The sequence below is a fragment of the Vombatus ursinus genome, unplaced genomic scaffold (assembly GCF_900497805.2).
Source record: "Vombatus ursinus unplaced genomic scaffold, bare-nosed wombat genome assembly UNPS02005659.1, whole genome shotgun sequence".
NCBI classification, from domain to species: Eukaryota; Metazoa; Chordata; class Mammalia; order Diprotodontia; family Vombatidae; genus Vombatus; species Vombatus ursinus.
This window is the reverse complement of record NW_020945437.1, coordinates 8,214,019-8,239,890: the sequence shown is the minus strand read 5'-3', so window position 1 is coordinate 8,239,890 and position 25,872 is coordinate 8,214,019. Positions and strand designations below refer to the sequence as shown.

Sequence of the window (25,872 nt, the reverse complement as noted above, 5' to 3'; positions counted from 1 at the left end):
GACAGGCATTGAGGAATAGAGCAGATTCTCAGCCGATGTAAGGAAGACAAAAACGACAGGGGAATTCTTTGAGGCTCAGGGAGCAGCCCTCAGGATCATGGTGCAGGGCTGCTCATCTCTGCTCCCTTCTCTCTGAGACCCCAACTCCAATCCTCCCTATCCCTAACCTCAACCTTCATGCCTGCTAGTTATTGAGACTAGTGGTCAGCCAGTCTTTCAGCTCGGCCTCATTCTCGTGTCTGGGAAACCAACCAATGTCTCTCTGTCCTCTGGTGTCAAATTCAAGCTTCTGGGAAAAGTCATCAGATCCTTCCAAGAACCGCTGTGTCATAAAGTGGGAAAGGGGGAGGAAGGGGCCAAGACAAAAGAGTTGTGGTCACAGCAACCTTGGGCTCACGTTTTACAGTCACTAAGTACTTTCACAAAAATCATCTAGTTTGATTCCTAGAACAACTCTGCGAGATGAGTAGTGACAGCAAAGTTACCTGCATTCTACAAATCAAGAAACTGAGGCAAAGAGAAGGGAAGTGACTTACTCAAGGTCTCCCTGCTGGTACATACCAGAGGGAAAGACTTGAACTCATTTCTTCTGATTCCAGATCCAGGGGTCTTCCCATTATAAATAGGCAATGAGGATGTAGTAGAAAAACCCAAGACCAGCTCCACAAGTAAATGCCAAGTATGGGCTTTTGTTAGTAAAGTGCTTGCTTCAGCAAGAATGACGACAGGGAATTTGGAGCCAGAGCAACTGGGCTTGAGTCCTTGGTCTTTGCTTACTAGCAGTATGCCCTTGAGCCAGTCACTTCTGTTCACTGACATCACACTACCTCCAAGGGCATCCCACTTCCCTTGTGCTGTCTGCCAGCGGTAAGTGCCTGGCTGGGAAGCTTGGCCTCACGAACCCAGGTAACAGGAGCTGGGGGAAGGAGGAGTGAATCAAGATGGGGAGATGGATAAAAAAACAAAAAAGAAAAGAAACACAAACTCTCTTTCCTGGGGAGAATCCTGGTCTTAGAGGTGAAAGGTACCTTAGGGCCATCTAGTCCAAACCCCTCATTTTACAGATGAGGATCTAAGGTTCAGGAAAGTTAAGTGACTTGCCCAAGGTCACCCAGGTAACAGGTGACAGAGTTGGGATCTCTGACTGTAAGGAGGCAGTGTGATAAGGTGGAAAAAACACTGGCTCTGAAGTCAGAGACCCTGGATTCAAATCCCACCTCTGAATCTTACTACTATGGGCAAACCCTTTAGCTTCTCTGGGCCTCAGTTTCCTCACTTGCAAAATGACAGAGTTGGCCTGGAAGATCTCTGAGGCTTCTCCCAACTCCAGATTTATGACACCTATGAACCTAAATCCATATAATAACAGCCAGCATTTAATGGCACTTTAAGGTTTCCAAAGCACTTTACAAATATCTTGTTTGATCCTCACAACAAACCTGAGATGTAGGTACTCTTACGATCCCCATTTTACAGATGAGGAAACAGAGGCAGGCAGGGGTAGAATGACTTACTCTAGATCACACAACAAGTGAGTGTCTGAGGCAGAATATGAACTTGTAGCTTCTTGGCTGTAATCACTGAACCATACAGTGCTTTGAGATTGGCAAACCACTCTCCATATATTATCAGAGGCAGCTACGTGGCATTGGACCTGGAGTCAGAAAGACCTGAGTCCACATCTGGTCTCACATATCTACTAGTTGTGTGGCTCTAGGCAAGTCACTTCAACTCTGTCTGCCTCAGTTTTCTCATCAGTAAAATGGGAATAATACTCTACTATTCAGAGTTGTTGAGGATAAGATGAGATATCATTTGTAAAGTGCTTTGCAAACATTAAAACATTATATAAATGCTAGTTATTACTAATATTATTTGAAGAGAATAAACATTTATCAGGTATCTGCTATGTGCCAGGCACTATACCAAGCACTTTGAAAGTGTGATCTCATTTGTTCCTCACAATGACTCTGGGAGGTGGGCGCTATTGTTATCCCTATTTTATAGATGAGGAAACAGAGGTGGGCAGAGCTTAAGTGACTCGCCCAGGGTCACGCAGCTAGGAAGTGATTGAGGATGATTTTGAATTGAGGTCATCCTGACTCCAGGTCCAGCTGTCCTTAATCTCTCCTCTGATCATACCCTGTTATGTTTTATACCGAGCTCCAAATACTGACTTGATCCCTTTCTGAATATGTGAGAAATGATCTGGACTACGCTTTTCCTAGACATGCTGATGTGACAGGGGCAGAGCGTGGCTGGGCCGTGGGTGAGGGAGCGTACTGCACCTCAGCCGTGAGAAGGAAGATCTCGTCAGGGATGTGCCGGACCCCGCAGGCGATGATGCCCAGCGCCACTCCAGGGAACACGTACGCGTTGTTTCCTTGCCCAGGGTAAAAGGTCCTGCCGTCTTCCAGGGTTACTTTGTCAAACGGACTCCCGCTGGCAAAGATCCCCCGGCCCTGTGCGAGGGAAGGGCACATGTTGGACTGTTTTCTTTCTTTCTTTTTTTTCTAACCATGGTGGTGGATTGATTGCCTAAAGTCACAAATTCTCTCCTCTGGTCATTTCTCTGACCAAGAACATGCATTGGGGAAAGGCTGGTAGGAAATCTGTGGCCAAGGAAAAGAAATCTCCTAGCCCAGAGGGGCAGTAAGCCCTGTGGCCCTGGACTCGTAACTCACCACATCCTGCTGGTAGCATGACTTAATGGTGCGTTTGCATGTCTCATTATCCCTCTGACATGCCTGTGATCTCCTGGGAGCTTTTATGTCCCCCACGGGTGCCCAGCTAGTGCCTCACACAAAGCCAATGCTCAGTAAATATTGGTTAATGAATGACTGACTATACAGAAATATAAGCAAACATTGGTTGGATGAATACACGAATACACAGGAGTATAAATCATAGTCTGAGCCGGTAGAGAACTCAGAGCAGGCAGGGCACATGGGAGGCTGTTGATAAACACCAGTTGAATTAAATGCTCTGCCTCATCTGAACTAACCAGCAGCCAAGAGGCAATATGGCCATTATATGCCAGCCACTATGTTAGGTACCGAGGATAGAAAGACCACTCAATCAATTGATTTTTATTAAGTGCCTACTATGTACCAAGTAAAAAACTTTGACCTGTAGAAGCTTCCGTTCTCACTATCATTTTCTGCCCAAATCCACCGTTCTTCCCCTTTTCTCTGGAAGGCCATGCCATCCTTCCAATCTCCCAGATTTGCCACCTGAGTGTTGTTCGTGACCCCTCCTTCTCCCTTACCCCTACATAGACGATCACTTATTTTGTTGTTGTTTAGTTGTTCAGTTATGTCTGACTCTTCGTGACCCCATAGACCATACTGCCATGCAGTCTTCTTGGCAAAGATACTGGAGTGATTTGCCATTGCCTTCTCCAGTGGATTAAGACAAACAGAGATTAAGTGACTTGCCCAGGGTCACACAGTAAGTATCTGAGTCCAGATTTGAATTCAAGTCTTCTTGACTCTAGGCCCAGGGCTCTATCCACTGAGCCACCTAGCTGCCTCCAATCACTTGCTAGATCCTGCTAATTTTACCTCCACAACATCTCTCATATCTGGTCCTTTTCTCACTATTCACACAGCCACTACCTTACTTCCTGTTCCTCGAGAGTAGGGATTGTTTCTTTCTTTGTCTGTTATCTCTAGCATGGGGCACACAGTGCCAGTACATAGCAGGCACTTCATAAATGTTTACTGATTCACTGGTTAATTGATTTCATTTATTTTTACATCATCGTCAGTTCCCAAAACATAGGTGGATTGAATTGGACAGACACTTACTAATTGTCTGCACTAATTACATGCAAGTTATGGGGAGATGCAAAGCCAAGAAAGGCCCAGCCACTGACCTACACAAACTCTAGGAGGATGAGATAGTTCATACACGGATAAGACAAGAATATCAGGAGGGAGAGGAAGCCGAGGGCTCTGGGTGTCTGTGTGTATTCTAATGGGGGGAGGGGAGGGCTTTTATGTTTGACTCCAAGGATATCTGTAAAGACTAATGCTGTAAGAACAAATTAATATTAACCTCAAGAACAAAGGAGGGCTTCTGACATTTGAATGAAGTACGTGCCTGCCTCTCCAGTGAGTCTTTCCTTAGCAGCAATTATATGTGTTGGTTCTTATGCCATAATAGATACAGAGCCAGTCTCTGAGCCAAGATGACCTGGGTTCATGTCCCTTCCACCTCTGACACATACTGGACATGGAAATCAGGTCACTTAAACTCTCAGTGCTCTGGTCCACTCTTTAAGGTACAAAAGGTACCAACCTGCATTGGTAGAGGGAGTTCCCTGTTGAAGAAAGTCCCTCTGTCAATGAAATCCCAAGTCCAGTCCCTTCTCCTTGGCACTGTCCTCGCTGTCTTTTTATTTTTTGGCTTTTTTTTTTTTGGTGAGGCAATCGGGGTTAAGTGGTCACACAGGGGTCACACAGCTAGTAAGTGTCAATGTCTGAGGCTGGATTTGAACTCAGGTCCTCTTGATTCTAAGGCCAGAGCTCTATCCACTGCACCATCTAGCGGATCCTCCCTGCTGTCTTCTGTAGCAGATTATTCCCACTATCACTCTCATTCTCTCTCTAACCTGTAATCTGTCTCTATCTACTGATTCCTTCCCTGTTGCCTAAAAACATGCCCATTTCTCCTCTACCCTAAAAAAAAAAAACAAACCACTCACTTGGTCCTACTCCCTCCACTAATTGTTATCCAGGATTTCTCTTCCCCTTCTCAGCTAAACTTGAGAAAGTTATCTATAATCTGTGTCTCTACTTCCTCTCCTCTCATTCACTTCTAAACCCTCTGCAGTCTGGCTTCTGGCCTCCTCAATCAGTTAGAACTGCTCTCTCCAAAGGAACCAGTGACCTCTTAGTTTGACAGTATCAAATGGCCTTTTCTCAGTCCTTATTTTTCCGGATTTCTCTTTTGCCTTTGACACTGTCTATAACATTCTTCTCCTGAATAATCTCACCTCTTTAGGTTTTTATGATGGTTCTTCTGTCTGTCTAACCACCCCTCCACAATGCTAGATCTTCCTCTAGGTCCCATCCACTAACCATGAGTATCCCCTGTCCCTGGCTCTCTTCTCTCTATACTATCTTGCTTGATCTCATTGGGTTCTTCTTTATGCAGATTCCCACATCCATGTACCTGGTCCTAATGTCTCCTCTTTAAGAGATTATATCACCAACCGGTCATTGAACATCTTGAATTGAATGTCCTAAGGGTATCTTAAGTTCATCAAGTCCAATAGAGAACTTCTCAGACCCTCTTCTCTTCTCAATGTTCCTATTACTGTTGAAGAGATCACCATTTTCCCAGGCACCCAAGCTTACTACCTCACTGTCATCCTCATCTCTTCAGTTTTAATCACCCACCTTACATATCCAATCTGGTGTCAAACCTTATCATTTTTACTTTCACAGTCTCTCTGTCTCTGTCTGTCTGTCTCTCTACGTATGTATGTATGTATGTATGTATGTATGTATGTATGTATACACACACACATCCCTTTGTTTTTCTTCCTCACATAGCCACCACACTGGTACAGGCTCTAACTTGCTAGTTAATTATTATGAGGTAGGGGCAGGCATGCCCGGTTCTTTGGGTACTCGGTGGGAAAGACCATGATGGCAGTAGGAAGTGAGGCTGCAATCACACTTTAATAAGGCACAGAGAGCAGAAGAGTAAACAGATACAGACAGTTCAAAGACAAGCAGTGAAAAGGGTACAGAGGCAGATGGTGTGGGGATGGGGGACAGGGAGGTGAAGGAAGTCAGGCAGTGGTGGGAAAGAGGATGAGGAGGGAGAAAGGCATATAGAATCACTCACATAACCATGGATGAGAGTCGGGAGCCCTGGCAGCATGAACATGATGGAGAAGGAAGGGGTTCAGGGGGCAAGAATTTGAAGTCTCTTTTGGGAACAGACCCTTATCTGTGCTACCTTGGGGTACCTTTATTAACATATCCAAATCACCTCAAAGTTGTTGGAAAAAAACTTTGTTACCATATGCAACCATCTCAAAGTTATCTGCACCATTTGGTGTTCTGCCAGTCTTACTGTGAACAGAACTGATCTGAGATTTACATATCACAGGACCAACAGGCTTCCCTTGATTCAGCACCTGCTACCAGGATGTGATTTTTGGTTAATACGTGATACAGTTTGCAAATTACACTCCTTTGATCTTTGGGACAGTCTACATGCGACTTCGAGGTTCCTCTTTGCAATCTTACTGCTATTGCCACTTTACGCTGGCTAGTTATAAACTTACTATCCTGACTAGACTTAGGGTGAGGGTGATCAGAGGGATCAGAACAAAACATTATTTTAACACAACTTCTCAATATCTCTCACTTGGATGACTGTAATAGCTGTCTGCCTCAAGTCTCTCCCCATTCCAATCTATCTTCCACTCTTCTGACAAAGTGACTTGTCCAAAGTATAGGCCTGACCATGTCAACTGCCTCTCTTACCTCCCCTCTCTAAACTCCAGTGACTCCCTATTACTTCCAGCATCCAATATAAAGTCCTCTGGCTTTAAAGCCCTTAACAATCCATTCCATTTGCACCTTTCCAGTTTTCCTATGTGCTCTACAATGCAGTCATACTGGCTTCCTTACTTTTCCTCACCCAAGTCACTCCATTAATTTATTTGTACTGGTTGTCCCCTGTGTCCTGGAAGGCTCTCCCTCCTCACCTCTGACTTCCTTCAAGACTCCCTCCTCACCTCTGACTTCCTTCAAGACTCATCTCAAGTCCTGCTTTCTGTAAGGGACTTTTTGTTCTCAGTTCCCCGCTGCTAGTGAGATTCCCTTCCGTTGATACTGACATTGTACAGATCTCATAAATAGATTGTTATCTGCACGTCGTCTTCCCTACGGGAGAGTGAGCCCCTTGAGGCAGGGAATGAATTTTCCCTTCCTTTGTATCCCAAGAACTTAGTATAGGGCCAGGCACATAATAATCACTTAGTAAATGCTTGTTGACTGACTGACTGTCCTTTTCTCTAGACCCTGTGAGGGTGGGGTGGCCGAGGTAGGGCTGGGGGAGGATTCCTCAGGGATCCCCAAACTTGGAGTGCAGTGCTTGTGACCTGCATAAGGTTTATCTCTGAGCTTCTTCACCTCCCTTGCTGCATGTTTCCTCTGGGATAACACTGCTGTCCCTGACCTCTAAACCCCCCACCATTAGCCCTCAAGAGGCATCTTGCTGTGTCTGTGATTGGGTTGGTCCCAGGGGAGGGATGAGTTCACGGAGGGCAGTGTCTGGGGCATAGATTTTGGGCTGGCTCTGCCCTGGGACCCATCTCTTTCTCCTGTGTACAGTGGAAGGAAGGCTGTGAGCGTCCTGGGTGCTTACCTTTGTGAGCCAGTAGCATTTCTCAGCGGTACACTCAGCTTTGCTCGTGGGATTGCTTAAGGCGAAGATGATCGGTCGTTTGTTGAAAGAGGCCATATCCTTCAGAATCTGGTCAGTGAAAGCTCCTGCAACAGCTGCCACCCCTGCCCAAGAGAAGAGAGTGGTGTTCCTTGTTGTCTACAAACCTTTGGCTGCTGAAAACCTCCCCGACGTATCTTGCAGAGAGAGCATCGCCTCATCCAATGAGCGCTGGGTTTGCGTCCTGACTGCGTGATTCTGGGCAAGGCACTTCATCCCTCTGGTTTTAGTGTCTTCGTCAATCTAATCTAATTAAGTGCCTCCCATGGGCAAGGTGCTGGAGATTCAAAGTCAAAAACAAAAGTAGTCCCAGGATTGGATTTAGGGTTGCCAGCCACTCCAACCCTCTCATTTTACAGGTAAAGATACTGAAGTCTAGAGAGATTAAGTGAATTGCCTAGGATCACATAGGTAATAAATAATAGTGATAATAACAGTACCAATATATTTTACATAGTACTTTAAGATTTGCAAAGTGCTTTTCATTTGATCCTTACAAAAACTTTGGGAAATAGGTGCTAATATTATCCCCATTTAAAAAATTAATAATAATACCTAATATTAACTTACAATAATATTATTTATATGTCATTTTATGGTTTGTAAAGTGCTTTACATGTGCTAACTCACTTAATCCTCACAACTCTGGGAAATAGATGCTATTATTATCCCCATTTAAAAGATCACTTATAATAGGAGTAATAATATAATTTGCAAAATGCTTTGAGGTTTGCAAAGCACTTTACACATAATAATTAATTTAATCCTCATAACTTTGGGAAATAAGTGGTATTATTATACCCATTTAAAAATTAATAATAATGATAGCTAATATTAACTAATACTATTTTTTATACAGTACTTAACAGTTTGCAAAATGTTTTACATATCACTCAGTCGTTCCTCACAACAACTTTGGGAAATAGATGCTATTATCATCTCCATTTAAAAAATTATGACTGGTTGTTGTCCTTTGTGCTTGAAGAGGACCAAAATGAGACCACTATACAGGGTCAGGGTATAGTAGGTCTGACAGTGGTTGATCGAGGTCAGAAGGCTCTCACCACAGGTACGGCCCAAACAGTCCTTATGAACATTTGGAGTAGAGATGTCTCTAAATGTGCACATCTCATGTTTCTTTTGAGCTATTGCAATTCTGCTTTGCTCATAGAGCACAGCACCTTCACTGATGTGGGCACGCCATGCTGGATGGTCCTGTGACATTGTCTCCCATCTCACACAATCAATTCCAAAGATCTTTAAAGAGACCTTGAGAGTGTTCTGTATTGCTTCTTCTGATCTCGGTGTGAATGCTTACTTTGTGTGAGTTCTTCATAAAATAGTCTTTTAAGTAAACATACGTTTTGCATTTGAATAATATGGCCAGCCCATCAGAATTGTGCTCCCTGTAGTAGAGTTGAATGCTTGGTAGTTGAGCTTGAGAAAGGACTTCAGTGTTTGGTATCTTATCTTGACAGGGGATCTTCAGAATCTGTCTGAGACAATTCACAAGGAATCAATTCAGTTTCCTGGCATGGCACTGGTATACTGTCCAGGTTTCACAGGCATACAACAACGAGGTCAGCAAAATAGCTCTGTAGACCTTCAGTTTGGAAGGCAGCTAACACATCACTCTTGTCTCCTGTACTTTCCTTCAGAGCTGTCTCTGGCAACACATGCATGGGTATATCCCTGAAAAGTATACTGCCAAGGTAAGTGAACTTATCCACAGCATTCAAAATCTCTCCATTTGGACTAATCAATGGGTCCACATATGGATAGTCTGATGCTGACTGGTGGAGAATCTCTGTTTTTTGGATGTTAATTATTGGGCCAAAATTAGCACAAGTAGTGGAGAATTGATCCATACTCTTGCATCTCAGCTTCAGAAGCTGTGTTGAGTGCAAACAAAATATCACATGCCAACTCTCTCTCCACTTTTAGTCTTCACTTGTAGCTGGCCTTGATTCTGTTTCTGTCCTTGTTGAAGGCCTTTGACAACATGGCTGAAAACATCATGCTAAAAAGCCTGGGAACAAGCACACAGTCTTGTTTCACTCCATTGGTGACTGGGAAAGCTCGAGAGCATTGTCCGTTATCTAGAATCGGGGCAAGTATGCCATCATGGAACTGGTGTATAACACAGATGAACTTCTTCAGGCAACCAAATTTTGCAATGATTTTTCATTCCCTTTGGGAGGCATACAAGCTTGTTGACTAAATTAGTTTTGATTGCAAAATCTATGGCTGATTCATGTAACTCCCCCGCCCTGTGGTCACTCCAGAAAAATGTGTATCCAGCTTCAACTTCATTAAGGTGGCTTTCATTTGCCAGCCTTGTTTCACTCAGTGCTGCTATTTAGATGTGATGTCTGCTGAGTTCTCTCACAACAAGAGCTGCTCATCTTTCAGGTCTGCTGGATTTCTTGATGTCCATAAGAATGCACACATTCCATGTACCAATGGTGAGTGGAATCATCTTTGCAAAATGTTTGTACTTCTTGCGTGTTTCACCTGCAGGGTGGGATTCCCACCTGCCACAGCAAGCAGGCCAAGGTTAGGTTGGGTGAAGCAGACAATTTTTAGGGTTCCTTTTCTGGCCCCTTCCTCATGCCAGAAGGTGAGCTGTGCGGTCCTTTAAAAGGCTGCTCAGACACCCAGGGGGCTACTGAATCCCACGGCTGCTTCTGTCCAGTAAGATGACCCTATGGTCTGGGCTTCCTATGGGTAGATACAGGGTTGTGACCACTGCCTTCAGTGCAGCCACACCTGCTGCTTCATCACTTGCCCATCACCACATGACTTTGAGGTAGCTAAAAATGGCAAAATTGTATGGATGATGTCTTTTGACTTGTGCATAAATTGGATTTAAGTGAGATGGAGGTTGTGTAAAATTGTCAGCCTTACTCTTTCTTCCAGAGTCATCAGTGGCCAGTGGCAATACAAAAGTCAAAATGACTGGTGATGGCTTGAGATGCAGTGGATGACCTTGGCTACGGTCTTCTGGAGATGATGCAATTGGACTGATGTGATCTGCAGAAGGAGAATCTGGAGGATTTCACCTTTCCAATCTAGTCCATGCATCGGATCTGTCCATAACAATGGTGAGATCATCAGCCCCTGGTGAGCATGTGTCTCCCTGTTTTATGCCTCACCTGATATTTATGATCATGTGGTTTCTTAATTAGGTTATCTCTGCTGTTATAGGTTTCAAAAATATTTTTTAGAAATTAAGTGTCACTCAGTTCCAAAGGATTCATGATGAAAAATGCTATCCACATCCAGCCAAAGAACTGATAGAGTTTGAATGTAGATGGAAGCATACTATTTTTCATTTTCTGTATTTTTTTGTGTTTTTTTTTCTTTTGGTCTGTTTCTTCTCTCACAACATGACTAATATTGAACTATGTGTTACATGATTACACATATATAATCTATATAAAATTGTTCATCACCATAAGGAGGAGGGACATGAGGGAGGGAAGGAGAAGATTTGGAACTAAAAAATTTTTAAAAAACGAATGTTAAAAATTATCTTTACAAGTGATTGGAAAAATAAAATGGTATTTTGAATAAAGAAATTAAATGTCAGTGTTGGAGCTGGGACATGAACAGAGGTCTTTGAACTCTAAAACTAGTGTTCTTTACTATAGAACATGCTGGGCAATATGGAACCAATGAAGACTTTTGATTAGATGAGTTCAGTGCTTGCTTAGAGACATCAAGTCAAGGCCTGCATTAATTAGGCCCCATCCTGCTTAGGCAAAATTATCTCCTCCATTCCTTAACACTTCCAGACCAGTCAACCTCCTTCCTCTCCCTTGTGTTCTAATTCCCTCCCTTTGTCTGTGGCTCAAACAGGTCCCTGATTGGAAGGTGCTCTTCACACACCTATGAGGGCTGTGGGTTTCACCTGCCGGACCACCTCCTCCAGGGTATTCACTTCTGCATGATCCTGAGCAAACACCTCCTTCTCATGGTTCAGGTGACTCCTTCCCTGGGGGAAAGAACAAACAACAGTTCTAAGCCACGAAGATCCCCAAAAGCCCTGAGCCTTGGATGCAGACTGAGTGACACTTTGGTACAGTGGGCTCAGAATCAGGAAGATTTGAGTTTGAATCCTGCAGAAACCATATCAATGTCCATCCTCTCCCTCCTTCCCCCCCCCATTCCCCCTTTACCCTCTCCTCTCCATTTCCCTCCCCTCCCCTTCCCTTCTCTTCCATTCTCTAGGTATTGGGGCTACAAAGTCAAAAATGACACATTCCCTTCCTTCAGGTCACTTACAAAGCCTATTGAGGGCAGACGACTTTTGGTTTCTTTCTAGGATCTGTGATTTTATCAGCATAGGCGCTTGCCTCCACTAAGGCAGATTGGTACCTGCTCTGCTTAGCGAGGTGCTTGGGACATTGAGAGGTTACTTGACTTGCCCAGAGTCACACAGCCAGTATGTGTCAGGAAAGGGCCTTGAACCCAGGTCTTCAAGACTCCAAAGCCAGCTCTCTGTTCCCTATACCACACTGCACCCTCATAAATAAGTGTCTACAAAAGAAATGCAATATATACATATATATTTATATATATGTATATGTATATGTATATATATTTTCCCAGGGGAAGGGAAGGGCATTAATTAGCAACTAAGAGGATCAGGAAAGGTTTCATGGAAAATATCCATTATTAAACTCAAGTATCAGCTGTTAGGAGGAGGCCTGATCTCCATGACAAAGCTCAAATGACTCTTGTATAGACTGAGTATGTGCACACTGTCTCCCACTTTAGAATGTAAGCTCCTCGAGGGTAGGGATTGTTTTCACTTTTACTTTGTATCCTCAGCTCCAAGCACAGTGCCTGACACAGAATAAGTGCTTGATAGATGTTTGTTGTTTGATTGATAGATTGGGTTTCTCAAACTGCTTAATTCCATGGCCTGAGACTTTAAAGTCAGCACCCAGGAAGCCAGGGAGCAAACAAGAGGTCTGCGCTTGGCCTCCTTAGCACCGACCAATGACGTCTTCTGGGAGTGTTTCTTCCGGAGTGTTCACATCTGGGGGCTTGATGATGAAAAATGACTGCTTGGTTAGCTACTTTAATGAGCGAGCTAGAGGGAATGATGTTAGTATGATGAGTTGGAGAAGAAGTCTACGCACTGGGCTATGGAAGGTCTGTTGTTATTGTTTTGTTTTTACCTGAGGCCTGATTATGCTTCGGAGACTTTAACAAGTGATGTTTCCTTAAATGACAAAACCGGAGGTGTTATAAAGTCTTTTCATGGGATAACTCCTTCATCAGAACCTTGGCAATCCCACCTTTTTTCCTAGAAAGCCTACCTCTAGCCCAACTACTCGGCCAGGTGTGGAAAGGAAGGGCACCGTGGCTTCTTTCAATTCACTGGGTGTTACAATAGAACCATAGATTTAGAACTGGAAGGGAGCTCAGATGCCAATGAGCCCCACTCCCTCACTCTGCAGATGAGGTAACTGAGGCCTAGAGATATTTAAGTGACTTGTGAAAGTCATATAGGGAGCAAATATTAGGTAGAGAGGATCAGAGCTTGGATCTGAACCCAGGTCTTCTATTTCCAGAAAGAGTGTTCTTTTTCACAATGACCCTGTGAGGTAGACAGCGTTTTGCCCATGAGGAAATGGAAGCTCAGAGTGGCCCTTTCCAATATTCCTTCTCTTACACATGGAGGAGCCTAGCTTCTTGCACTTAAGCAGCAAGTGCTGAACCCTATCCAGTCTGGTCTAACTCTTAAACTCTATGCAAACAAAATCACCTACAATACTGACCAGAGGGCTGCTTAGGTGCCTGGGAGCCACGTGCAGCTTACAGAGAGTCCATAAACATTACCTTCACGATGAGCCCCTTGGAATCCACCATCCAGATCTTCTTGATGGCCTCTGTCTTTGGGATGCCTTCTTTCTCCAGGGCCATGACAATGAGGTGGGCAATTCCCATAGCTGCCTAAAAGTCCAGAATGGGGACATTACACATAGATTTGGGATGGAAGGGAGGGTCTGTTCATTATGAGATTTTGCATTTGACACTTGACAAAGGTTGAACATCAATGTTTCCCCACTTCCTCCCCTAGCAGTCTCTTGTTCAGTATTTGCACAGAGAAATCCAAGCCTCAGTGTTCATCACATCTCCAAGGAAGCAGTCCTTTCTGCAAGGTACCACTTGACCTCCTAATTACTAAAAACAAGAATGAAGATCTCAGGTTGCATATGGCACCTACCTCTCCTGCTCCTTGGAAAACAAACACGTGGTTGGAGAGCTTGTTTTTGGTAATCCGCAAGGCAGCAAAAATGCCGGCGACAGCAACAGAAGCAGTGCCTACAACCAGACCAAAGCTCAAGATGAATCTCTCGCCACAATGGTCTTCTCATACTGAATGATGCTCTGGTGGCCAACATAATACCTACTCAGACCTATGATGCTTTAAGGCTTACAAAGTATATTCCGTATTACAGTGCTGAGAGACAGGTAGCTACGGTATGATCATCCCCATTTGACAAAATAGGAAACTGTCAGAAAGGTGAAATGAGTCACCTGTGGTCACACAGCTAGTTCGATATAGGATTTGAACACAGGTCTCCTGCCTTTAAGTCCACAACAATTTTGACCATAATGTGCTGCTACTCATGAATGGCAATGTGGTACCATGACTAGAGTGCTGAAGTTAAGAGTCAAGAACGCCTGTGTTTGGACCCTGTAGTTGGCCTGACTCAGATATTTATTAGCTGTGTGACCCCGGCAAAGTCCCTTAACCTTTCTAAGCTTCATCTGTAAAATGGGGATAATAAGAGTACCTATTTCACAGGGTTGTTGTGAAGACCAAATGAAACAATGTATGTAAAGTGATTTGAAGTTTTTTGCTATGTAAACTTCAGCTATTATTATGGTATGTTATCTGCAAGTGAGGCATTTTCCTTTAGTCCTTCACTATTCATATGGCACATGGAAAAGACCACTAAGATTTGTCATTAAGACACCTTGGTTCCCATCTCAGCTCAGCTACTTACTGTGTGATCTTGGGCAAATCACCAAATTTCTCTGGGTTTACTTGGTTTCCTCATGTAAAATGAAGAAGTTGGAAGAGAGCATCACCATCTTTCCTAGCTCTGAAATTTATGATCCTAGGTAAAGAACAAGGTTTCTAAATCCCTTATGTTAGAGCTGCAGGTTTCAGTGTTGATTTTCTCCCCACGGTACTCTTGGAATTGGAAGGGGACTCTTTTCTCTGCAGGCTGATTGATTTCTGGTGGGCTTGTGGCAATGTCACCACTAGGTGGCATGGGAGACTGGCAGAGGGCTGGCTGTCTTTACTGGTACTAATAAAGTAACCAGAAGCTCAAGTTAGCTAGACTGACTGACTTTAACATTTATTATTATGCCCCGTGGGTGCAGACTAATTGGGTGCAGGGAGATGAGAAGGAGGAGAAGAGAAGATAAAAAGCAATCTTGGTCTCTGACTTCAGAAAATTCACTAACTGCAAAGACCAACCATAGACACATGAAAATAACTTAGACAATAAATAGTTGTTGAATTGAATGAAATTGACTGGGTTATGGAGGTGGGCTATAGAATCTTCATCTTGGAGATCTTCAAGAAAAAAAGAGAGGCCTTCAATTCTTTGAGATAATTTGGATGTCAGGTTGCCAGCAGGCAAAGATTTAAATTAGATGACTTTCTGGTCGTGAGAAGCCGGAGGTAGGTCAGCTTTTCAGGTTTATTCACATATTTTCAGGACAACTGCCATTCTGAGCCACCACTAGATGGCATTCTACCTGTTCTAGTGTCAAGAAATGTTTTTTGTAGATGTCTGAAAACAACATAGTTTTTATGGCCATAGAAGAAGAGAAAGACATGTAAGGTAGATTTAATGCCTCTTAAATCCATTCCTACCCCTGGTATCCAGTATCTCCTGGTGTGAGGAGGTGTCTTTATCAGCCAATTTATCTTCCTACCCATGGACCTCCCTAAATCTGAAGACTAAGGTGTGTCAGGAGTTGTATTATAGAGTATTCCAGTGGGGAGAGTGGTTTAGCTGGGGATGGAGGGAAGATCGATGATAATGGAGTAAGAGAATGACTTTTTTGGAGGGGAGGTGCCATGCAACTCCTAGTCACATTTACATCTAAAGTACTTTAGGGAAGATGGGAATCTGTCCATTATTTAATGACCTTCAGAAAGAGACTCCACAATTTCTTGAGGAAGACTCCACAATTCATTACCTAATGCAGTGCTTAACAATCCCTTCACTGTTGGAAAGACCCTTCCAATTGATTTAACTTTAATCTTTCATGGTGAAGGCTACTCCTTTTTATTCCGTCTTCTTAGTTGTGTATTTGAGTCCAACCACAATCTGTCGCTGACTTTATTCAGCTTTATCTCATGTTTATTCCCTTTTGCTCATGTTAAATGCCAGCCAAGCTAGACTCCTTGACTACTCTCCAGGTCCCTCCTTGTCTGCCCCCTTCGCTGTGCTCTCCTGCCTCCATAGCTTTGCTTATGCTGTTGTTCCCTGTGCCTAGACTGTGTTCTCTGTCTGGCAAATTCCAATCCATTCTTTCAAGCTCATCTCAAATGCCACTTCCTTCAGAGAATCTAGCCCCCATTAGTAATTACCTTCTTCCTTAGGCTACATAGATTTTCAGATTTTTATGAATTCCGATTCCTTCAACCTTCCTCAACCACTATTTTCTAAAATCTTTAGGTTTGGTCAGAGATCTCTACAATTACCATTATCATTGGTACAAGGATAGGGACTGGCCTTGTGATTTTACTAGCACAGAGCTATCCCAGGTGAAAAAAATTTCTTCTACCAATCCAGGTCAGTATCTTTTCTTCAACTTCCAGTCTTTGAGAGTTGCTTAGAAGACAAGTCTCAACACACTTCATTGTGCCAGCAACACTATCAAGTAGGACCAAACCAGATTAAAATATAATTGGTAAATATTTAACAAAATAAATGAAAACACAATAAAACATAGATAATATTAACATGTGGTTTTCCAAGTCAATATATGGCCTCTGGGGATACTTAGATATAGTTTAGTGGCCCCTATTTCTATTTGAGTTTGATATCTGTGAAAAAGAGCTTGGGAAACCTTTCTGGGCAAAGAAAACAATGTTTATTAAGAGAAACAAAGGTGGGGTCTACATTCCACCCAGTATGGTCTGAGACCCCAACCTGATCAGTGAAGGAGAGAAATTCTTAATTCAGGAGGCAACAACTTATTTCACTTTGGGTACCAATGAGTAGGCCCTAGACTTAGGAAGAGGAAGAAGAAAAAGAAAAGGGGAGGGAGAGGAAGCAAAGTAGAAATAGAAAAGGAGAATGATAGAGAAGAATTGGAAAAGATAAATAAATGAGTAGGGCCACAAGTAGTAGGAGAGCTGCAACCAACTTAGTGGTATGGAGAAAACCACTTTATATCTTTGTTTCAAAACCCTCTGATATGTTCACAGAATCATAGTATTTCAGAGTTGGAAGGGGGGACCTGAGTGACCATCCAGTCCAAGTCATACTGGTTACTTAGTTGCTCAAAGGATATGTGTGTGTGTGTGTGTGTGTGTGTGTAGGGACCCATTCCTGCCCATTCTATGATCTCAGAAAGTTTTTCCCTTCATTAAGCATATCTACCCCTCTATGACTTCTACCCATTGCTCCTAAATTTGCCCTCAGGGACCAAACAGAACAAGTTTAATCCTTTTCTTACAAGCCAGCTTTGTAAGTACTTGAAACCTGCTATCCTAACCCCCTAGAGTCTTCATTTGTTTTTAATATTAGAAGGACAAAGTCTGTTTTCAGGCTAAGAATACAAACTGTTCTGGAGTCCCAAGCAGTTAACTTTGCCTTAGTCAAAGGAATGGAGAATGGTGGTACTGGAGGATGAAAGGGCTTCAGTCCGAGGTCTACCCAAGATGGTAGTGTGGAAGGAAAAATATGCATTAGTCTATGTTTCATGGGCCAAATTAAGCACCATGAGTGAATTTCAAATGAATGAGAAGTGGGCATGGGGAAGAAGGGAAAGCTTGCAGTTAAATTAGTTTGGTGGGTAGAAAAGATCATTACTTCCTTAAAATAAGATTATCACAGAGATTCACGCAACTGTACATACTTTGTTATAATCTTTCTTCTCATTTCTGCCAAGCCTCATGGATCAGAGAAAGCAGTTTCTTCCTTAAAATAAGACATGAGGAGGGTGGCATACTTTTATAGTAAGAGTGCTGAGTAAGCGGCTTGAACAAGAAAGGTTGTGCCAACCCAAAGACTTTCAACAAGGTGGTTAGATCCTGTTATAGGGAGACTTGACTCCAAGTGAAATAAGAGTCATGACAGGCCTGGAGGAAGTGGTAATTTAACACTGAAGTAATTACGTGGGAGGAATTTAAAGTTTCTTTGAAGCTGAGAAATAAAAAGCAAAGAGAAGAATTAAGATTCATAATAGTTAAAGATTAGTGAGTAAACTGCCTAATTGTGCTCGGGTGTTTGCATTTATTTAACTTTTGCTCTATGTGTGAATTGAACAGAGGTTCGGATTGCCAGTCTTATAGGATGACTTGATGCATTTTCCAACTTGGACAGGCCAGCCAACTACTTTATCTCTCCTCATTACCATCTGGCTCCTATATTGTAATTTGGTTCCCTTTATTAATGACTCAGTAATATAAAGTAATACAATTCATTCATTCAAGAGAGAGAAGAGAAGAACAGCAAGGAAGGACAGGCAGATATGGACCATGGAAATCTCTCCTTCCTTGTGGTGAGCAAAGCAAGAACCACTGTAAACTTCTAGTTAGGAAGAGAGGTAGGAAGAACTGCTGCCAGCTACTTTATCTCCTTACCCAAGGCACCCACGAACCCATGGCTACCTTTTTCTTTTGTCCCTATTGAGTTCATTCTTTCTGGATAGTAGATGAATGAGAAATAGAAATGGAACTGACCAGACTACAGCCAAGCGACCTTTGAAAATGTGGAATAGCCTCTAGAAGTTCAACAACAGGAGTCCCTGGCAGAATCTGCCACAGCTACAGCAGGAGATCTGGGAGATGAGGCAGCCCCCAACAATGATCTGCTTGACCCAGCCCAGAAGTAGCTATACACCCAGCACCTGAGACCCTGTGTCCTCCTTCATGCAAGGGACTGACTCGTCCATTGCACACCCAGAAGTGAACTTGATAGGTGGAATGTTTGGTCGTCTCCTCTGTGAATCCATACTCCCTAGGGACTGAGGCATAGAAGAGATAAGTGTGCCCTGGTTTGAGGGGAAGAGTTAGGTGGTTTTGTACTTCTGTCCTTATTATGCTTCCTCAGTAAATATTTCTTTGGAAAAACTAATTGATGTTAACCGATTATCAATGATTTTGAATAGAACACTGGTCAAAATAATATTGGGCCAGTAATCATTGATTAGATGATATTAAGGAGTTATTAGCTGGTCAAATTATAGTGGGGGGAGCACACCAGATAGTGGCTCAAGGGCAATCTCTGATTCCTCAGGTTTAGCCTCAAAGCCTCGAGAGGAAGATATAACTCTGGCTCCCAGTTTGTATCTAGATTGGGAGAGTGAGCCCCAGTGTTTACATGTGCTGCATAACCACAGAGTGTTATATCAGGAAAGGACCTTAGAAATCATTTGATCCAATTCCCTCCTTTTAGATAAAGAAACAGAATCCCAGATATGTTAAATGACTCTTCCAAAATCACATAACTAGGAAGTGGCAGGGATAGGACTCAAACCAAGGGTTTTTGACTTCAAGTTCCTTCTCCTTTCCCATATGCCTTTTTGGTAGACAAAGACTCTGAGAATGGTTTGATTGTTTCTGGGATTGATTTCAGAGGTGGGTGGAGGAACAGATTTAGGACCAGGAGATGCACAGGAAGGTCAATAGTATTAGCTGGTTTCTACTCTATTTAAGAGGAGAGAAAAAAATAAACATTTTTTTTTTTTCCAAAAGGAGTTTTCAATAACTGGGTTTCCTGAAAACTGGGTACTAGAGGTTGTAAGTTCAGGAAATAGCTGAATGGAACAAACCTCAAATTTACTCAAGGGCAGTTTCCGTTCTGCTTTTAACCAGCACAGATCTCCCAACAATCACACTCAGGAAAGTACAGGGAATCTCCACCCTGAACAACAGGACATCTGGGGAAGGAAGAGAATTAACCCTTTCACTCACAGAAGGCTGGAATTATACTTAATAGAGCTTGGAGGGTTGTGGTAGATCACTGGCAGGTTGACTATAAACCATAAAACAGTTGGTATTTCTACACAACTCCCCTTCATGGAAAGAAGAGCATATAATTACTAAGGGCGGGGGTTGAGGGGGAGATGTGGGACCTGCCTAGCATTTCATTCTTGTTGTCAAATAGCACCAGAAAAATGACTAGCAATGCCATGTGGTTGCTAACTCTGCTTTGGGAGGCTGTCGTGACTTCTGGATCCCTTCATTGATGACCATGTAAAGGCCAAAGACCCTAGAGGCTCAACACTGAAGGACTTCCATACTGTGGCACCCATCTACCTTCCTAGCTTTCAGATTTCTTCCCCCATACACTCTAAGCTCCAAACAAACTGATTATGATCATGATAATAATGATAGCTAGCATTTATATGGTGCTTTAAGGTTTGCCAAGTGCTTTATAAATATTCCTTTGATTCTGACAACAACTCTGAGAGGTAGGTACTATTATTATCCCCATTTTATGGATGAGAAAACAGAGGTTGAAAGATATTAAGTGACTTCTTCAGGGTTATACAGCTAATAAGTGTCTGAAGCAAGATTTGAACCCAGGTTTTAACTTCAAATCCACTACTTTATCCACCTAGCTGCCTTGCAAACTTGACCACTTTCTGTTCCCTGGACATGCCCTGTGTTTTCCTGCCTTCATGCCTTTTTTCAGTTCATTCTCTGTACCTGGAATGCCCTCCCTCTCTTCCTCTCTTGAATTCTTACCTATTTTTTAAACCTAACTCATATTCTACATCCTCCGAGAAGTCTTCCTTCATTATCCCCTGTTGTAAATAACCTTCCTACTTACTCTTCACAGGGCAGTTTGTTGTGTGCCTGTAATACATTTTTCATGTAACATGTATTGTAGTTGTTGTGTTACTGTGTTGTGTTTTCTTTCTTCTAGATTATTAAGTTCTAGGAGGGCAGTGACAATGCCTTCCTTAAACTATATATCTTCACCCATGCCTAGTACAGAGCTATGCGATAGTATGTTCTTACATGTTTGTTACTGATTTTGGTTTCCCTACCTTTTCAGAAAAGTTTAAAAAAAGGCTTCTGCAGGATTCTATGCTCCTAGAGCAGCCCAACCCTAGTCTGAAGGCTTGGATGGGGAAATCTGTGCATGTCCTGGAGTTCACAGGTGCTATGAAAGCTGGTCCTCGGTGCTACTACACATGGTCACTGTGAAGATGTCTACTCTGAGGGAAAGATGGGATTATGGAAACATCCAACTAAGAAGGGACCCCAGAAACCAGACAGTCCAACTCACATCCAAACACAGATTCACTCTACAAGTGGTAATTCAACCTTTGCTTGAAAAAATATAGTTGGGGGAACTTGCTACTTTTTGAGGCAGCCCACAAACACCATCTTGGAGCCTCTCTAATTGCTAGCAAGGTTTTCCTTGCATCGAGTCTAAATCTGCCTCACTGAAACTTCATTTCTCATTCTTAGTTTTGTCCTCTGGGATCAAGCAGATTCAGTCTAGTTCCTTGTCCAGATGATAGCCCTTCAAATACGTGAAGACAGTTATCATGTTCCCCCTAGGGAACCTCTTCTCCCTGCTAAACATTCCTAGATCCTTCCCATGGTATGTTTTCTAGGACTTTTCCCATGCTGGTTACCCTCTTGGGGACCTATTCTAGTTTGTCTCTGTCTTTCCTAAAACATGGGACCCAGTACTGAGCCCAATAAGCCAAATACAACCTGACCAAGACCGAGGATGGTAGAACTATAGTCTCCCTCATCTAGATACTATGACTCTCTTAATTCAGCCTAGAACAGCATGTGCTTTTTTGGGCATCCTTACCACACTGTTGGCTCTTATTGAGCATGGGGTCCTCTAACCACCCCCCACCCCAATCTATTTGTACAGGAACTTGATCTTAGTTATTTCTCCTCTGTCCTCTACTTATAAAGTTGATCCTCTGAACTGTAGTACAGAATTTTACATTTCTCCTTATTAAATTTCAGCTTGTTCAATTCAGCCTAACATTCTAGCCTCTACACATTTTAATTGATATATTTAATTTTTAATATAACAAATAGGTTTTGGTCCCCCCAGCTGCTCCTAAAGTCCCCTTTAAAGTTATCTTCCATTTGTTCTCTATGGGTCTTGTATATGCCGATTTATGTTGTTTCTTCCATTAGATCGTAAGTTCCTTGAGGGCAGGAACTGATTTTTAACTTTCTTTTTGTATCTCCAGTGCTTAACATGGCTCCTGGCACGTAGTAAGTACCTACTAAATAAATGCCTGTTGATTGATGAATAGTTATTCCCGACAAATCCCCCCATATGCAAAAAATCCCCCCAAAATATCCTATAAAAATGGTTTAAACTACCTAATAGAGTGATTGCTATTGATAGCAAATAATCACTGTTAAAAGAATTTTGGATGGGATTTTTGGAGCAAAGTGATAATTATTCTTCCAAGTATTGTGTCATCTTCCAATCTCATAAGCATGCCATGTATGTTTTTATCCAAGTTAATATAAATCCTGAGCAGCATAAGTCAAACACAGATCCCTTGGGCACACTAATGGAGACCTCCTTCCAAGATGATAACAACTCATTAATCACTACTATTTGGTCATTTAACCCAATCCAAATACACTTAACTGCATTATCACCTAGAGCAAATTTCCCTGCCTTATTTACCAGGGTCGCATGAGAGACTGCAAATTGCTTTGCCCAGATCTAAATATGCTGCCTCTATAGCATTTCCATGATCTTCAAGTCTAGTAACCCCCAACAAAAAACAGAAATGAGGTTAGCCTGGCACGACCTGCACTTAATTGATGAAACCATGCTGCCTTTATCGCTCATCGTTTCTCTCCTTTCCAAGTTCTCCAAAACCTTCTCCTTAATCATATTTTCTAGCATATGCCCAAGAATGGGTTAAGCTCACTGGTCTATAGTTTGTAGACTTTTATCTTCTTCTCTTTTTTGAAAATTGGGACATTTGCTCTTCTTTAGGCCAGGGGCATTTCTTCCACTTGCCATGATTTTTCTAAGACTCCTGAAAGTGACTCAAAGAAAGCTCCATTAAGGGCCTAAGCAAATCCCCTGGGTATCTGCCCAAGGGGTCATCCATTCCCTGCTCCATTTCTCCTCTGCCAGTTCAACTTTTGTATCAGTTAGACTCTCTGTATCCCCAGGTAGAACTGATGTGAGGCATGGAGCTTTGGTCATCTTTCAGGCCTAGATCCAATCCCATGTTACACATGGAAGGTCACCTTACCTCCTACCCCCACCTCTCACCCTTATTTATGCCTATTGAAAGAATATTCATCCTTTAGAATCTAACTCAAATGTTATCTCTACCAGGAAGCCTTCCCTGATTTCTCTATCCAGAATTGTTATTTATCCCCTTAGATTTCCCAAAGACCTCCCTTATACACTTAACATGGTCTATTACATATTACAGTTATTTGTGTAATGTGTTATCCCCACTACTAGACTAGGAACTCTGTGAGGGCAGCAGCCATGCCCTGAATTTATATTTCCTAGTCTATAGTGCACCACATAGACATTACTACCTCAAGAAACTGATATTTCATTGGGGAAAGAAGGCAGACTGCCTTCAGCAATGCAGACCATGACCTCTGCACATCGTAGTCAATGACTGAAGTAGTGAAGTGGTACAGTAGGTATTGCTGGACTTGGACTCAGGAAGACCTGAGTTCAAATCCTGTCTCAGATACCTTGCTAGCAAGTCACCTTGCCTCCCCTAGCTTCTTCATCTGTAAAATGACTCTATTAATAGTACCTAATTCACAGGCTTATTATGAGTACTGAAAATGAACAGGTAGGTGGGAGCTTTGCAAACCTTATAGTTCTATACGAATTTTAGGGCTAGGGACAAGAACAGTAATCTTGTAACTCCTTTACCAATGCAGATTCATCTTCTCCACACCCTTAGTTTTAGAGAGCTGCCTGGAACCCTGAGAGTTTGCATCTTGCCCAGGTTCACAGAGCAGATACGTGTCAGAGATAGGATTTGAACCCAGGTCTTCATGGCCCCAAAGCCAGATCACTAGCCATTATACCATGTTGCCTGTCATAAACAAACATTAGCTAAGATTATGAGTATGATGATTTTATGAGTTACCAAGACCGAAAAAATAATTATCGTCTGGTTGCCAGCCTTAGGATTATGGGATCATAGATTTAGAAGACATTTAGTTCAACTTCTTCATTTTACAGATAGTGTGGACTTAATACATATTTGATGAATTGTTAAACTAAAGCAGACCAACCCCGGGTTGGGAAGTGGGGGTTTTTGCTTGACAGAACTCTTCCATGTAAGCCTGGGAAAGCTTCAAATTCCTTTATTAACCTCACTAGGGTCCTATACTGGTCACCCTTTGAATAACCAAATATTAGCTCAGCTGTTTTGGAAGGTCACTCTTTTTCTTGAGTGACTCAATACCATGGACTGGGGGCATGAGAGCAGAAAGGATGTGTCTGGGGCTGAGCAGAGGGTTCCCTACCCCAGGGAAGGGGAAATCCAGGAGATGGAAATAGCTCCTACAGACCCTAGGCTGGAGCTAATAAGAAATGAAAAAGGAGAAATGAAACTGGAGACACTTATTCATTAAAAAAAAGAAAAGTTATAGGCCCATGTAGATTCTCCAAGGCCAACATGTCTCTCAGTAAGGCAAGTTAGAAGGGCTGAAAGGAGGGATGGTTCAAAGGAATTTAGCTTAGAGAAAAGAAGCCTTGGGGGTGATATGGTCACTGTCATCAAGTTTTTGAAGGGTTGATGACATTTGGAAGAGGAAACAGACTTGTTCTGCTTGGGAGGGGCAGAGACAGAATTGGGAAGGGTAAGAGGAAATTTTTAAAAAGCGAATTTAGGCTTGAAACCTTATTGGCCATTAGAGCAGCCCTTAAGTGGGCTAGGCCACCGCAGGAGGCAGCAGGCTCCTGCTCACCCGAGCTCCCCAAACAAAAGCTACGTGACGACTCGACGGGCATGGTGCATGGGGGATCCTTGTTCAGGCACAGGAGAGATTAAATGGCCCCTTTGCTCCCTTCCAACTTGGACATTCTATAATTCTGAGAAGTTAATGCTCAGAAAAGGCCACCCAATACTCTCAATTACAATTACAATACACATACCATTCACATTAGGGTGCAGAGAGGGAAAGAAAAGAGAACTGTCATTTGATAAGTAGTTTTTAAAAGTGCTTTGCATAAATGAGAAGGAGGATTATAGCTGTATAATTCTGCATATATTATTAGAAATGGTTGATATATAGGTAGCTAGGTAGAGCAATGGATAGAGTGTTGGAACTGGATTAAGAAAGACTTGAATTCAAATCCAGCCTCAGATGCTTACTAGCTATTTGACCCCGGACAAGTCACTTACCCTGTCTGCCTCAGTTTTCTTATCTGTCAAATGAGGATAATAATAGCCTCCATCTCCTAGGGTTATTATAAAGATAAAATGACATAATATCCTTAAAATTTTTTACAAACCTTAATGAGCCATAGAGGTGCTAGTTATTATTATTATTATTGTCATTTTTAGTTTTATTGAACTTTTTTCCTTTCTTTAAAATTTTTATTGGAAGAGATTGCTTGCTGGGTAGGGGAGCAGGTGAAGGATGTGTTTGGAAAGAATGTGATATAAGAAAGGTATCAATATTGTTGTTGTTTTAAAGTATCATGAATACTGTTTACCTGGGAACTCACTTGCGGTTTTTAAGAATATAAGACAAAGGGATAGGACGGCTAGGTCATGACTCTTGTGCTTTTAATTTAGTACTAGGCTGTACCAGAGGTGGGGAACCTGCAGCCTTGAGGAAACATGAGGCCTCAGGTGAGCACTTGAGGACCTAGAGGGCCTTATATGGCCTTGAGGCTGCAAGTTCCCCACCCCTGGATAGGCTATAGGTACCATTGTATAGTATATGAAAGTATTTTACCCCAGAAAAGCATTATATACAATTTTATAGCACTTAAAGGTTTCTTCTCCCTTCTCCCCAAGGTACACAGAAGTGTTATTATCTTATAGATGAAGAAAATGAGGCGCATAGCAAGTGACTCGCCTGACATTCCATGTTAAGTAAGTATTAGAGACAAGACTTGACCCCAGATCCCCTAATTTCAAGTCCAACAGCTCTGGGGAAAGATCACTATGGGTTGTTGT

At 42.5% G+C, this 25,872-nt stretch overlaps 1 protein-coding gene across 3 annotated transcripts in view; it reads right to left on the bottom strand.

Annotated features, from left to right (window-relative positions):
* Positions 1 to 25,872, bottom strand: part of ME3 (malic enzyme 3) — a 314,844-nt gene that overhangs the window by 999 nt on the left and 287,973 nt on the right. For 2 of the 3 annotated variants that reach the window (XM_027848248.1, XM_027848247.1), the window contains exons 9-13: positions 13,712 to 13,809; positions 13,324 to 13,437; positions 11,362 to 11,467; positions 7,393 to 7,535; positions 2,289 to 2,462 (exon numbers count right to left, since the gene is read on the bottom strand). In XM_027848248.1, coding sequence (XP_027704049.1) covers positions 2,289 to 2,462; positions 7,393 to 7,535; positions 11,362 to 11,467; positions 13,324 to 13,437; positions 13,712 to 13,809 — 635 coding nt within the window. The remainder of the gene's footprint in view (positions 1 to 2,288; positions 2,463 to 7,392; positions 7,536 to 11,361; positions 11,468 to 13,323; positions 13,438 to 13,711; positions 13,810 to 25,872) is intronic. The other variant, XM_027848249.1, reaches the window with a different exon arrangement.